Source organism: Melozone crissalis, unplaced genomic scaffold, assembly GCF_028551555.1.
Source record: "Melozone crissalis strain CALT ecotype California unplaced genomic scaffold, PUWL_Pcris_2 ptg000034l_1, whole genome shotgun sequence".
NCBI classification, from domain to species: domain Eukaryota; kingdom Metazoa; phylum Chordata; class Aves; order Passeriformes; family Passerellidae; genus Melozone; species Melozone crissalis.
The window spans coordinates 5,413,090-5,427,287 of record NW_026535812.1 but is presented as its reverse complement, the minus strand read 5'-3'; the positions used below and the strand labels follow the sequence as shown (position 1 = coordinate 5,427,287).

The following is a 14,198-nucleotide window of genomic DNA, read 5'->3' as shown; positions in this document are numbered from 1 at the left end:
AGGACACCTCAAACACTCCCAGCTGCTGCATCCTCATGCTCAGATCTTCTGCATCCTCAGGGAATATTAATTATCCCTGATTAATTATTTGTAAGGATAAAACACGAGTTCATTCTTGGGAGAATCTGCCCTGAGATTGGTTCAATCTGGCACAATCAGTGAAAGCAGAGACAGACAAAGCCCCGCTGCAGGGACCTTGTGGGTCTTTGGGTCAGGAGCAGCACAAGGATGTCCCCAGGGCCACCAGGAGAGGAGACAGCCCCGGTTCTTCAGATGGGGAGCAAGTTAAAAACCGCACAGAGACAGCAGATCAGTTTTCAATTAAAAAATAAATTACTCTATTAACAAGTAACCTCCCATACAATAAGGCTCTTACATAAGTTAATATTTATCTTATCTCAGCTAAACAATAGGAAATAAATACTACTCTTTCACAGAACAGTGTTTCCCTAACAGTGCATGTCTCCCAGCAGCTGCTGATGGATTATTTCCCACACCATCTTCCTGCGGAAGTAAGGCATGTGTTCCTGAAAAGAAACAGGAAAAATCCATCACATGGGAAGCCAGGGGACAAAGAGGCAGGAAATCTCCATTAACACCCAGGAAATTCTTGAGTGGGAAGCTGCTTTTGAGCACCTGCTAGTTGGGTACAGGGTGGGTTTCATACCAGGGTGACAGAACCACCCAACAAACACCCACATTTCTTTACAGGGGCATTTAAAGATCACCACATTGGCAAATAATTGGCAAAAAAACCAAGGGGAAGTTTTCCAAGGGGGAAACTTATTTAACCCAAGAGCTACAAAGGCCAGATATCCTAAACCCCTGGCTGCAGCATCCAGGCATTGGAATGAGATGGTCCTTAAGGTCCATTCCAACCCAAACTACCCTGGGATTCCACGATTTTGCCCAAGAATCAAACACCAGACATGAGGAACAACCCCTCAGCCCCTGCCCCAGCTGCTGTGCAGCTTCCCTGGCTCCCACATGGGTGTGGGAAAGGCTGGAGCTGTTTACACCCCCTCTCACCGGGGTGAAGATGATGGGTTTGTCTCTGGAGATGAAATCAGCAAATTTGCAAACAAAAACTCCACAGTCATTTCCATTGTTTTGTTGAGGGATCTCCTGAGGAATACAAAAACATGGAGAATTTTTATCTGTCTTGAAAGAGCAGCAATCTGGTTGTAGCACACATTTTACTCACACCTACTCCTAAAAACCTATTTCTACAATCCCTTTACCACTCCCAAACCCAAGGAACAGTCCCAGTTAACTGCACATCATCTCCCTCTGCTTGCCTGGGCAGTGTTAAATCCTCTGTGACAAGGAGTGCTAGCTCCCATTCCAAATCCAGGCATTGCTCCCATACCTCTGTGCCCATGCTGTGAAGAGTCCACTCAGAAGCAGTCAATTCAATGTTTCTTTTTTCCCTGCTTTCCTCTTCCAAGTATTTTCTGTTGAAAACAACACAAAAATCACTTTTCATCTCCCTAATTTAGGGCAACAACAACAAAAACAACAAGCTGTTGAAAGGTGTCAGGAAGATAAATTGCAGTGAAATGCCAGAGGATCCTCACAGCAGAGGATTTAAGGAATGTGGAGGGAAAATTCCAATCTTAGAGGCACAGTGAGGGGTGTGAGCAGGGCTCCCCAGGGCCCAGCCCTGTGTAATGTCTTTATCCATGACCTGGATGAGGGGTCTGGGGCACCCTCAGTGCCTTTGGAGGTGACACCAAGCTGGGTGGGAGTGGGGAGGGCAGAAAGGCTCTGCACAGGGCTCTGGGCTGGTGACAAGGTGAGGATCAGTCATGGGATGGGCTCAGTGATCCTGGAGGGCTTTTCCAACCTCATTGATTCTGGGATTTGTCTTTGTGAGGCTGCTCTCCTGCTCTCACCCTACAAAGCTGCTGGATGAAGGGCTTTTAGTGACAAAGACACATCAGGATGTGCAGCACATGTGAGAACTTGTACCTCTGACACTCTGGAGGATTCTATACAGAAGAGGTACAAAGTGAGGAGCACCATGGGACAGGGCACAAACACTTCACATGGGGAGGGGAAAAGGCCTTACAAATAAGCAAAAGGGATAAAAAAAGCAAAAGCAGCTACTCACAAGACAGTTTTACAAATGTGGTCTCCTTTCTGTCCCAAGGAGTCAAAGTATTTGATGGTTTTCTCTCGGAGGTCTACAACCTGGGGTGAGAAGGTGACTTAGACAAAGCACACCCCAAACACTAAAGGACTTTGCTAGTTTTGTTCTCCCAATCCCCTAAATAAAAAGCCACTTTGACTCACCAGCAGTGTCCAGTGAATTCTGAGGTGAATAGGCACCAAGATGACATCATGCTCAAAGATATCCACACCTTTAGTCCATTTCTTTACTCCCTTGTGGCTAGTAGAGCTCAGCTTGGAATAAAAGAAGGTATTAAAAGCATAGACTGCTGGATATCCTTCCTTCTTGCTTCTTTCCACCAGAAGACCCATGTAGAAATTCATGATCTGGAACAGAGAGAAGCAAAGTGAGATGTGAGATAAGACACTAAATTAAAAAGATAGCAACATATCCTTGCTGGCCACCCTTGAGCTGAGAAAACTCCAGCTTGGCAGCTTTTGCTCCCAGAATTTCACACTGAGGACTTGTGCTGCTGGTTAAAGCCCCCACACCCACTCTGATAACCCAGACTGACTCCTGGGAGCTGCATCATGCAAGTGAAAGCTTCCAGAAACAGCAGCCCACACAGTACCCAAAATAAGGAGTGCACAGCTATTTCTGGGCTCTGCAGTGGAGCTCCTGGAAGACTCCTGTGCCCAGGGAAGGGGGGATTTCCCAGCAAGTGCAGGATCCCATACCCTGTCGTTGAGCCAGCCCAGGGGCTGCAGGGTGCAGATGTCCTCACGGGTGACAGTGAGCTTGAAGGCCCTGCTCAGGATGTCCTCAGGCTCACCACTGTCAAAGGCAGCAGAGATCTCACTCTCCATGGCCTGGAAGAAAGGATTCAGTGGGGAAGGGCTGGTGGAGCAGCACATGGAGCACACCAGCCCCCCAGAAGGCTCCAAGTGCAGCCCTAGTGCCAGAGCAAGGAGCCTTGCAGGCTGAACCAGCCCCAGCACTGGCTTGCTGCTGAGCACAGGTACCTCTGTCAGAGGAGCCAGGTCATCTCCTGGCTTTTCCAGGCATGGCAGTGGCTCACTGTCCACAAAGAAGAGGTCTTTGGACAGGACAGGTGTCACATGGAACTGGAACAACTTTCTTTGGGGGACCTCAGCTTCACGCTGGCCCTGCCAGGCACAAGGACAGAAATCAGAGAGAAGCACAAGGGCTTTGTTGGGGGGACAGGGCAGAGAATCCTGCAAGAAACTACAAGGGGTTGTGTGAACACATCCCAGCAGCAATCCCCAAAGTCACATTTGACTGGTGACTGCATTCCCACAGTGCCCAGAGAGGCAGGGTTTTCCTTGGGCTTGGATTAACATCCCCAACAAAGCCTCCACATGCAGGTATCAAACTGAGATCAAGGTAAGTATTTCTGATTTCCACACTTAAAATTTTATTTTGGATCTCAATCCTGAGCAGAGGTGAGTTATATTTTCCAGAAAGCCAAGTGAAGCAGTGACTAAACTCAAGCTTACCACTGAAGCAGCTCGTTTCTCTCGCTTTCCCTGACCACGAGAGTCTTCTGGTGGTGTGTAGTAACTGTAAGAAAAGAAAGAGAAATGAGCTGGATAGCCACACTGCCCCATGAAATTCTCCAAAATTCTGCATAAGAAATGCTTTTTCAAGGCTGATTCTGACACATGACAGCATCTCAGTTTCCTTCCCCACTCCTTTTGTAGCAGCCAGACCAGGACAAAAGAAGAGCTGGAAGCTTCACAAACTTTCTGCCACCATCAGGTGCCAAACTCCTTTTTTTTTTTTCCTCAGTTTTAATCTTTGGAAAACAGGGAAGCAACCAGCTCTTCCTCTATCAAGTGCTTTGTGATCTCCTGGTGACAAATGCCACTCCACAAGTTATTTTCTCTCTTCCCTTGAGCTTAGGGGACAGTGACAATTTAACTCAGGACAAATGCACAGCTCAATACAGTGCTCGTGTCTAAGGGAAAGAGAACAGGGACAAAATCACCCCAAACCACACCTGCCACAACCAAACCTCTCTCTGCCCCCATCTGCACTCTGAGGGGAGGAAGAGGATGGCACCAAGCAGCCACAGCAAAATCCCTCCCTGGAGCTGCAGCCAAAAGTCCATTTCCCTTCACTCCTGTACTCCCATCCTGCCACCAGAATTCACTGGCCCCTGCTGGGGGACAGCAACGCTCCCTTTTGGATCCACTCCAACCCAAGGCATCCTGCAAGCCTCAAAAACTGCCTCAGTCCCCCAGGTTTTACAAGCTCCCTACTCCTTTTGTTCAGGATGCACAGGAAATGCAAAGCCAGCTCATTCATGGTGTGGCAGAAAGACTCTGGGGAGCAAAAACCAATTCTGCAAACCCAGGGACAACCTGGGCTGTCACCCCCCACTTCCTTCTCCCAAAAAACACCCAGCACATCCCACACCTGCCCAGCTGTGACAGGGGAACTGGATTTGAGGGACAACTGGCTGTGAGCAGCTCTTCAAACCAGCTGCTCCTCTCCCCCAGCACTGAGACACTGGACAGGACTGGGCTGCTGGAGGCAGACACAGCCAAAAGAAACAAGAGCCATGCTTAGAAGAGACTCTCACCTGATCATGACACCCCTCTGAGGCAGCTGGGGGCTGAAAACATCCCCATGTTTGACACCTGCAGGGAGAAGCAGCAGTATGAGAACAGAGAGGTGATTTCCCAATCCAGAAGCTGCACAGAGCTCTGAGTTTCTGGGTGACATCACAGACATTTCATCAGCATTTTCAACTCCGAAGTTCAAACCCTGGCACCTGCTCAGAAATAATTTTAATCCCCATATGATCATGTCACAAAGTCCAAGATATGAAAGAGTTAGTGATGAAAAAGTGTTTAAGTAATGAACAGGGGGGGAAAAAAAACCCTGGGGCAATATTAAATATACAAGTAATTAGGTTACTTGTTTTGGAAGCTCTGCTTTTATGGAAATAGTCCTGTCTAGCACTAAAAAGGGATTACAGTGCAGCTCTGAGGGTGCAGAGTCAAATATCCCCCTCCCCTGGTACAAAAAAAGCAGGTAAAACAGGTGGTACAACCTTCTCCTGTGCAGTGGGGTCACATCCAGCTACAAACTGCACTGCCACAGCTCCCAAATACCATTTTTAAACCAGTTCTTGCCCTTCAGTAAAACCCTCACAAAGCCAGTTTAGCCAATAATGAGGAAAATGCCCTGTTTGGGCTGGACTTGTACCAAGAGTTGAGCAGCCCTGGGGATACTCACTGGTCCTTTGTGGCACAGGTGGAGAGGCACCTCTGGGTTTTTGCTCTTTCAGGGGACTCCCAGTCATCCCTGGTTCCTTGGTTTGAACTCTTGGGTGTAGCAGAAGAAAAGGACAGAGTTTTTACAGGTGATTTGTTACCAGTGCACCTCAATTCACTGCAGAGCACACGGCTATTTGTACACAACTGGCTAAATGAAAGCAACAGAAATATATAAAGTAAAATTAGGCTGTTTAATCCTCAACAGAGCCATGCTGTCACTGGTTCCATGACAAGATGCAAAGGGCATTTTGAGGAGTTTACATCCAGAAGTTTGGCCACTTTCAGCTCAGACACACTGAACATACAAGAGTCAAATTTTCTGTCTCCACTATTCCAATCATTACATTTGATTCTGTCCAGAACCCTGAGAGTAGGAAAGATCAATTCTCCTCCCCTTCCACACACAACAAACTCACCACCAGAAAGTTAAGGGTTATTTTGCTCATAATTACTTGTTGAGTCTTGCTGATCGTGGAGAAGTAAGTCTTCCAGAATATTTCTCTTTGAACAGACTCAAGAGCTCTTTGTATTTCTTATTTTCTGCTTGCTGAACATCCTTGCAGAAGGGAAGGAAAAAAGAGACTTTAGCAAGCACTCCCAGCCCTTCCTTTTGTCTCAGCCTAACTGTACAGCAACTCCACAGCTGTTTCATCCCAAAACAATTCCCTGCTCCCCAATTTACCTCTTCAGCAGCACACAAAGGCCTCCTGGTGCCACTGACTCCTGGAGAGTGGGGACCTGGCTCCTTGATGGGGGGCCTGGGTGTGACAGGGCTCTCAGGAGCAGCTCGGATGTGGTTATTCCTGCTCAGGCTGCAAACAACAAAGGCAGAAGAAATGGTGTTAAGAGACCATTCAAAGCTCCTGATTTATTAATTAGGTTTTAATTAGCACCTCCTGATTCAAGGAGGAACAGCAGGCTGCCCAGGACCATGTTGGGGAGGGTTTTCCAATATCTCTCTAGGTGACTTGTGGCAGTAGCTGAACATCCTTAGAGGAAAAACATAAAAGGGTTTCCCAATGGAATTCCCTGGGGAAATGGAAATTCTCTGGGGTTTTTGGGGATTTTTTTTTTTTGTAGTTGTGGGTTTTTTCTGTTAGCATTCCTGGTCTCAGCCTCTTCCCAAGTTCAACACTTCCTCGTACCACAGGGGGTGAGAGTGTTGAACTTGTTCATTTTTCTCTGATCTTCTGAGTCCATCAACTGTCTGGATTTAAAGGGAAAGTTTAAAATTGGTCAAAGGCAAGAACATAACTAAGATCTCACTCAGTATGGCAGCCAGGAGGAGTCACAGAATATGGAAAAATGTTGCTCTGTGGACACAAATATGGATGTTGGGCAACAGAGGAAGTTCAAGGATGAAAATGAAAGGCAAGAAACCCTAAAAAGCAGAAGTGGAAGAAAACAGAAGGTTTTTTACCTCAGATATGGAACTCTCTTACAAAGAGAGGATGGTGATTCCTCAGTCATGCACGGGTTGGTGTCACAAGGCATTTCGTCTGTGGGAGAAGAGCACAAGCCTCAGCAAGTGGTCAGGAAAACAGGAGTTATGTGAATTTAAAGAGCTTCACCAAAGATAAATTACTCCCATTTCATCCCTCAACTTCTAATATTATTTGTGTTATGTTGCTTCAGGATATTTTCATATTGGCAACTACAGAATTTCGCCAGCCTACGCCTAATACAGAAGGGTTCTGAGGCTCTGCTACCTAAAATCAGCATTTACAACAATTTCTTTCTGGCAAGCCAGCACTGGGACACACTAGAACTGCATCCAAGGCAGTTAATATCCAGGATCCACAACCACATGAGCATCCTGGGATAAACCACTGCATATCCCACTTGGAAGGGATCCACAGAATCATCCAGCCCAACCCCTGGCCCTGCACAGACACCCCAACCATCCCACCCTGTGCATCCCTGAGAGCATTTTCCAAACTCTCCTGGAGCTGTGGCAGCTTTGGGGCTGTGCCCATTCCCTGGGGAGCCTGTTCCCAGCCCTGGCTCCAATCCAGAAGCAACAGAGGATGCAGGGAAGAAACAGAGCTCACCCTCCACTATTCCTGGGTGCTACCCAGATATTTTGCCTTCAGCAACCAGCCCCCAGAGCACCAGGAGAAAGGAACAAGTAAAGGATTTGCTGTCAGCCCTACCAGGTTCTGTTGCGTCCTCATCCTCTGCAGATGCTACAAACGAAGAGTCAGAAGAAATGTACACAACCTGAAATAAAAGCAAGTACCAGGGTGAGCATAACCTGAATGTGAATCCAAGCAAGCACCTCCCCTTCCTGAAATCCAGCCAGCTGTGTTCTGACTCAGAGCCCATGATTTTGCCCATGGGGTGCAGCAGAAGGCAGGGGCACTGATGGCACCACTTTTGTAACACAGGGTCCCACACCTGCTCAAAATCCCTGCTCACCTCATCTTCAGACTCAGAGAAGGAAAAGTCATCTCTCTCTTCAGTCTCCTGGCTTCTACTTGTTGCCTTCTGTGGCAACTTGGCAGCCACAGAGACCTCTTCAGGCTCCTTGTTAGTCCCAGAGAGACATTCTGGAAAAACCACACCACCAGGCCATAAGGAATGGGACTGGAAATGGGGCTTGGGACTCCTGCTTCCACCCAAGCCCAGCTCCTTGATCCCACATGGAGCAGAAAACTCATTTCAACAACACTGCAACAGCCCAGCAGCACCCCAGGATCTTGCTCCCAAGTAGGAATCAGGGAGCTCCACATCCCCCACGGAACAGCAACAGCCTTGACTGAAAATGCTCTTTGTGCTGCCCTGCAGGGCTCAGTGCCAGGAAGAGCTGGGATATGCCCTGCCAGGATTTATCCATGGCCCTCCCAGGATGGAAAGTTGTTCCCTGCTTCTCCTCCTGCCTTCATCTGACCAGGATCTCCCATCTTGTACTTGGTTTGAAAATCCCAGAATCATCAAGGTTGGATAAACCCTATAAGGGCATCAAGTCCAACAGTTTCCACAGCACTGCCAAGGCCACCACTGCCCCATGTCCCAAGTGCCACATCATCGATGGGCCCAGGTCCCTCCAGCCACAGGAGAGGCTCAAAAACCCACAGCTTCCTGAAGTACCTAATCCAGAGCTCCCTAAGGTACCCCAAACCCAAAAATCAGGCACATAAAACCTCTCTGTGAGGGGCTATACCTGTTTTTGGCCTCTTTGCAGGGATCTCCTCAGGATCTTCCACAGGTGACAGAACACTGGGGGAAGAACAGACAGAACAATGTTTTGCAAGCACAACTCAACTTCCAAAGGGGGCTTTCCTATTTCCCCAACATCACCTCCCAGAGAGCTGATCACCCCACTAAAGCAGACCAGGCCTCATTTTCTCCTTCTGTTAATGCCTCCACGTGCTTTGTGTTTGCCTCTACCACCAAAAAATGCCTTAATATGCAATGCTTCCCCTTTTCCTCCAGGAAAGAAGCACTCCAGAGGTCACTAAGCCATCCAATTTCACGCCACTCAAAGGAAAGTTTGGGCAGAACAGGAAATGCGAGGTGGGAATGCCAGCCCTGCTCACATCCACTCCAGCAGCTTCCTGCTGAGTCAGCTCGGGGACAAACCCTTGAAACAATCCCCAGCCTCACCCTTTCCCACCCAAGGATTTTCACCGGCTGATACCATCGTTAAGTCCGTTAAAAACGTCTCCTTTAGGAACACAGCACAAAGAACGTTCCTATTTTTATTCCCCCCTCCCCAAGAGCTAATTCCTTCCGAGCTGCTCCTCGGTGCAAACTGCGGGCACAACGCGGGGCTCCTTGCAGAGACATTCCCTGGTCTCTGTCGCTGTCCTGGGGCACTGAGGGAGGGAGGGAGGGAGCAGCCGCCTTCCCCAGCCCCAGAGCACACAGTGCCGTCCGTACATCCCACAGAGCAGCAGGCACCCAGGGGCTTCGGCCATCGCCGCCGGCAGCACAATGGTTAACATGTGGGCAGGCACCATCCTTTTATCCACCCCCAGCCTCGATCCATGGCGTGCCCGCAGCCCCCCATACCCACGGCTGTGTGTGTGTGCCCTGCTCCCCAATACACCGGCCCTAAATGCCCAGCCCCGCTCCCCGTGCCTGCGGAAAGGGAATGAAGGGATATTGGGAACACCTGGCACCCACAGCCAGCGAGCACCGGTGTGTGCGACCCACAATCGCCTCCGCACCTGCGGGCCGCTTCATGGGCAACACCTGGGCTTAATCAGGGGCTGCCCACACCCACACGGGGAGCGGCGGGCCGTGAGGGGGCTGACCGGGCCGGGCAGCGGGGCAGCAGCGCGGCGAGAAGGGAAGGGCTGACCTGGGGGCCGGTTTCTTTCGGCGCGGCGGCTCCGGGCTGAGGGCGAGGGCCGAGGCCGGGGCCTGGCGGGCGGCGTCGCGGAGGGCGCGGAGGACCGCGAGCAGCCATTGGTACATGGACCGCGCGCACTTCCGGCGCCGGGCCCCGCCCCGCGCCGCCAACGGCGGCCACGCCCCGCCCGCGGACACACGGGGCCCGCCCATAAACCGGATGGAGCCGCCCACAGACACACACACCGCGCCCACAGCCCTGATGGACCCGCCCACAGTCACACACGCCCCACCCACAGCCACACACGCCACGCCCACAGCACTTATGGCGCCCTGCCCACAACCCTGATGGCCCTGCCCACAGCCACACACGCCCCGCCCCGACAGCCCCGCCCACAGCCCAACACACCCCGCCCACATCCCTGGTGGAGCCGCCCACATCACACACGCCCCGCCCCCTGCTGGCCTCGCCCCGCCCCTCCCGCGCCCGGCGGGCCGGAGCCACGTGCGCGCGTGTTCTACAACACTCCCCGGCCACAATTTGGGCCATTTCTGCCCATTCTGCTCCTGCCCCGTTTTCTCTCCCCCAGTGTTACCACGGCTGGGTCAGGGCTTTGCCCTCTCCCAGAGGCAAGGGGTTTCCCTACTCCAAGAGTCGAGAGCTTTGTCCCCTTGCCGGGTCAGGAGCTTCTGCCCTGGCACACTCAGCTTTCCCTGCTCCGGCACTCGGCCCTCGGGCTTTGGTGGGGACTCGCTGGCCATTTCCCGGCGCTCTGGTTCTTCCCCGGAGGGCAGAACCCACGGCATACCAGGAAAAGCAGGGACCGGCCCCTGTGTGCCCCCGGTGCGGAATCCTCTCCCCGGCGCTCACCGAGCGGCGCTGGGCTCGCATCGGTGAGTTCCCCTGCTCGGCATCGCACTCGCCCGCTGCTGCTGTCGCGACTGACCCGCGACCGAGCGGCTCGAGCCGCGGCTTCCAGCGCGAGGTGCGGGCGGCGCCCCGGGAACGGCGCCGCTGGGTCATTCCCGTTGATGGGGTGCCAATGGTCCATGTGCTGCCCATCACGGAGAAGGAACCTTTTTGGGAGCCCAACCCAGTTGAGGGGCCCTAAAAGTAACAAATTGCCCGGGAATATGCAACACTTTGCTGATAGATTGGTATCTCCTGGCTAACAAGCACGTGTAGCAACTACAGCCAGCCGTGCAGTAATGCTTGCTCCTTATTCCCGAATTTCGGTGGCAAAAGGGGTTTTTTATGCTTTTCCTGTTGGCTGCAAGCTGGCTCCAGCATTTTTCTCAGGAGCAAAAAGCCTATTTGAAGCAAAGCAGGGAGGAAAAGGGGCAAATTGAAGCGCTTTGGGGCAGCTCTGCCCGCAGGAGCTTCCGCAGGGAATCTAAACGAGGGTGGGGTCTGCGTTAATTAATGTGAAAAATGCATTTTTTCACAATTAAACAGACCTTCCTGGTTATTTTTGGGGTTTAATTTCCAGGAGGCTGAGCCTGGATGCGGAGCCCAGCAGAGGGCACGGCAGCCTCACGCAGGACCTGCAGAGCCGCCCTCAATCCCTTCCTCATTCTCCCGGGACAGTAGAAAGGAGAAGGATTTTAGGGCTGACAAATTGTTTTTAACGCCTGTGATTGGATTTTCGTGAGGCGGAGACTGTGTCCGTGGGGTGGGAGTGATCAGTGCACATCCACGTCCCGGTAACCTGTGCAGCTGGAATGAGTTTATCCCAAACACAGAATAACGAATGTGGAATTACATGAGCTGGTTCTCTCTTCCGCAGTGTTGATGTGCAGACTATCACAATCTCTGAAACACCAATAACCAAATACATGAATAAATTAAACCTTAATGAAAACAATGTCACCAGACTGAGAGAACTTTCTTCTTTTCTTTCTTCTTTTATTGCTTTCCGTGCAGCAAAAGTTCCCCCTTTTTATTTTTTCCCCCAAAAAACACCAGGAGTGCCTGTGTTGTAACTCCTGCCATGCCTTCCCAGAGCAGTTTGACGTCGGCTGCATTTCCCAATCCCTGTATTTTTGCAGCTGCTGGTTCCCTCCATGACTTCATCCCGATTCTGCCCCTGAGCATCTTGCTCAGAGCACTGACGTGTTGTGACTCAAAGTGATGATATTTGATGCACGCAAACCAAAATCCAGTTCCTGGCTGCTCAACAGACCTGGATCACATCTGTCCCATCTCCTACAGCAGAGGGGGAGCAGAGAATTTCCATAAATATTTATTAATGATGGCTCATTATTTATGCATTGCTCAAAACCTCTCTACCTTCAGTGCAGCTTTCGTGTGACTGCAGTGGGGTTCCAGTCCCAAATTGTTGGGATAACAAAGTAATTCCACTGGGGAGGTAATTTGGGAAGTGGTGGGTGGTTCTAGGCACACAGGTGATTTTAGTGATACAAAGACAAATAGGCTTAATCTGTCTTTTAAATCCCTTTATTTTACACGAGTGCAGGTGGAACAGCTGTGCCTGTAGGGCAGGGGGTTAACCTGGATGGAGGGGAGGGAAAGGGAAGGGAAGGGAAAGAAAAGCAAAGGAAGTGATGGGAAGGCAAAGCAAGAGATAGGAAGGGAAGTGAAGGCATGGTGAGGGAAAACAAGGGAAAGGGGAAGGCATGGCAAGGTAAGAGAGTGGAAAACAAGGGAAAGAAAGGCAGGGGATGGGGAGGAATGGGAAGGCAAAGTAAAGAAAGGCAAGGCAGGACAGAGGGCAAGTGAAGCAGCCTGGGCAGGCCTCACAACCCCTTTCTGAGGACAGGATGGAAGTTCCACCTGCCCCATTATTTCCCCACCTGCCACTGCCAGGCCCTCCCAGCCAGGAGGCAGGAGATGCCCAGGATGCCAGAGATCTCCTGGAAGAGCCCAAAGGCTTCACCACTCTGAACTTGGGAGCCCTTGGGAATTCTCCTGGTGTGAAGACAGACTCCTCCAGCCTGCCCAGTGTCCGGGCTGGGTGACAGCAATGGCCCCCCTGACATCAGCTCTCCTGAACCCCACACTCCAGGGAATTTATCCCTGACCCAGGGGATTATCCTCACCAACACTTCCTTCCAGACCCGCTACTCTTTATGCTGTTCCACCAACAGCTGCTGGATCCCTGGTCCCTGAGCTGTTTGTGGTGCTCATCTCCCTTGGGACGGCTTCTCCAGTGACTTCAGATGTGAGTTGCCAAGCTGGAAGCCTCAGAGCACTTGGAAAAGCCCCGGAAAGGGAAGGTGCTGGCTTCTGGGAAAGGGCTGCACACTCAAAACAGCCCTGGCAGTGTCCAGAGAATGCTGAAACAATCCACATAAAAGCTAATGTTTACTGGGACAGAACCAACTGCTGAAGGGCTGCATCCATGCCCCAGCCATGAGCTGGTCCTGGGCTGCTGCTGGTGATGAGCAGGGGAAAGAGAGGAGGAGCACAAGGAGCTGCTCACAGGAATGACATGATGTGCTGCAATGCAAGCCGTGATCCCACCCCTGTATCCCATGGAGCATCCCCACAGCCATGGGGAGCTCTGGGAAAGCTTGGGCTGCAGGAGAGGGGCTGGGGTGACATTTTGGGGCAGGCAGCTCCACTCATGGGCTGCACTTCGGGATAAGGAACAGGTTGCTTGGGGAATTTGTGGCTGCGCTATCCCTGGAAATGTCCAAGGCCAGGCTGGACAGGGCTTGGAGCAACCTGGGATAGTGGAAGGTGTCCCTGCCCATGGCAGGAGGTGGAACTGGATGGGCTTTAAGGCCCCTTCTAACCCCAACCATTCCATGATTCTGTGATCTCAAGCACAGGCTTCCCTTTAACTCCCATTTTGACCAGGGGATTTATTTCCCTGCCAGTCCCTCTGCTCTTCCAGAAGCCATCCATGAGTGCAAGCAGAGCATCCTGCTGGGACAAGCCACTGGCAGCTGGATTTGGGGCAGAAGTGGACAAACCATCTGTAACAGGTGAGGTCCAGTTCCACTCTCTGTGGTGTGGTTTGCAGAAAGATGAGACAGGAGCCTTTAAACCCTGCCAGAGGGAGGATATTTGGGAGCCTTTGTACCCTTCCAGAGGGAGGATATTGGGGAGCCCCCAAACCTTTCAGATATTGGGGGACCCCCAGCCCTTTCAGAGGGAGGATATTTGGGAGCCCCAACCCTTCCAGAGGGAGGATATTTCCATCTCACAACAATGTCTGAGCCCTCTTGCTTTCTCACCCTGCAGGGACAGGACACCATCCCCCAGAAGAGGCTGTCCAGAGCCCCATCCAGCCTGGCCTTGGACACTTCCAGGGCCAGCAGTTCCCTCCTGCCTTTCTCATGGTCCTGTAAAATCCATACACCAAAATGTCACTGTCAGACAGCAAAGTTGTGGCTTCTCTGGGCTGGAATGTGGGACTGGAGAAGATGGGAGTGTTCCCACTGTCTCCAGAGCCTTCAGGGCAGGATGGGAGCTGGCAGGGATGGACACAGCACCATGAGCACCCCTCTGAGCCCGG

At 51.5% G+C, this 14,198-nt stretch overlaps 1 protein-coding gene across 1 annotated transcript; it reads right to left on the bottom strand.

The window, feature by feature from the left end:
- Nucleotides 1-310: 310 nt before the first annotated feature.
- On the bottom strand, nt 311-9,840 carry SENP2 (SUMO specific peptidase 2). Its single transcript, XM_054283116.1, has 17 exons — nt 9,725-9,840; nt 8,582-8,637; nt 7,837-7,967; nt 7,572-7,638; nt 6,839-6,917; nt 6,101-6,230; nt 5,871-5,974; nt 5,378-5,466; nt 4,719-4,776; nt 3,631-3,694; nt 3,136-3,279; nt 2,851-2,982; nt 2,296-2,499; nt 2,114-2,193; nt 1,370-1,454; nt 1,030-1,125; nt 311-527 (listed from the first exon to the last, which is right to left on the bottom strand). Exons 1-17 carry the CDS (start codon nt 9,838-9,840, stop codon nt 450-452), a joined length of 1,713 nt encoding a protein of 570 aa, XP_054139091.1. The 3' UTR covers nt 311-449.
- Between the last annotated feature and the right edge of the window lie 4,358 nt (nt 9,841-14,198).

What these genes read in the sequence shown, in the direction of transcription:
- SENP2 (XM_054283116.1), bottom strand. Translation starts at nt 9,840, where the DNA reads ATGTACCAATGGCTGCTCGCGGTCCTCCGCGCCCTCCGCGACGCCGCC. An exon ending in CAGAGGGGTGTCATGATCAG is followed by an intron (nt 3,695 to 4,718) that starts GTGAGAGTCTCT and finishes CTTTTCTTACAG; the next exon opens with TTACTACACACCACCAGAAG. An exon ending in TTCACAGCATGGGCACAGAG is followed by an intron (nt 1,126 to 1,369) that starts GTATGGGAGCAA and finishes TGTATTCCTCAG; the next exon opens with GAGATCCCTCAACAAAACAA.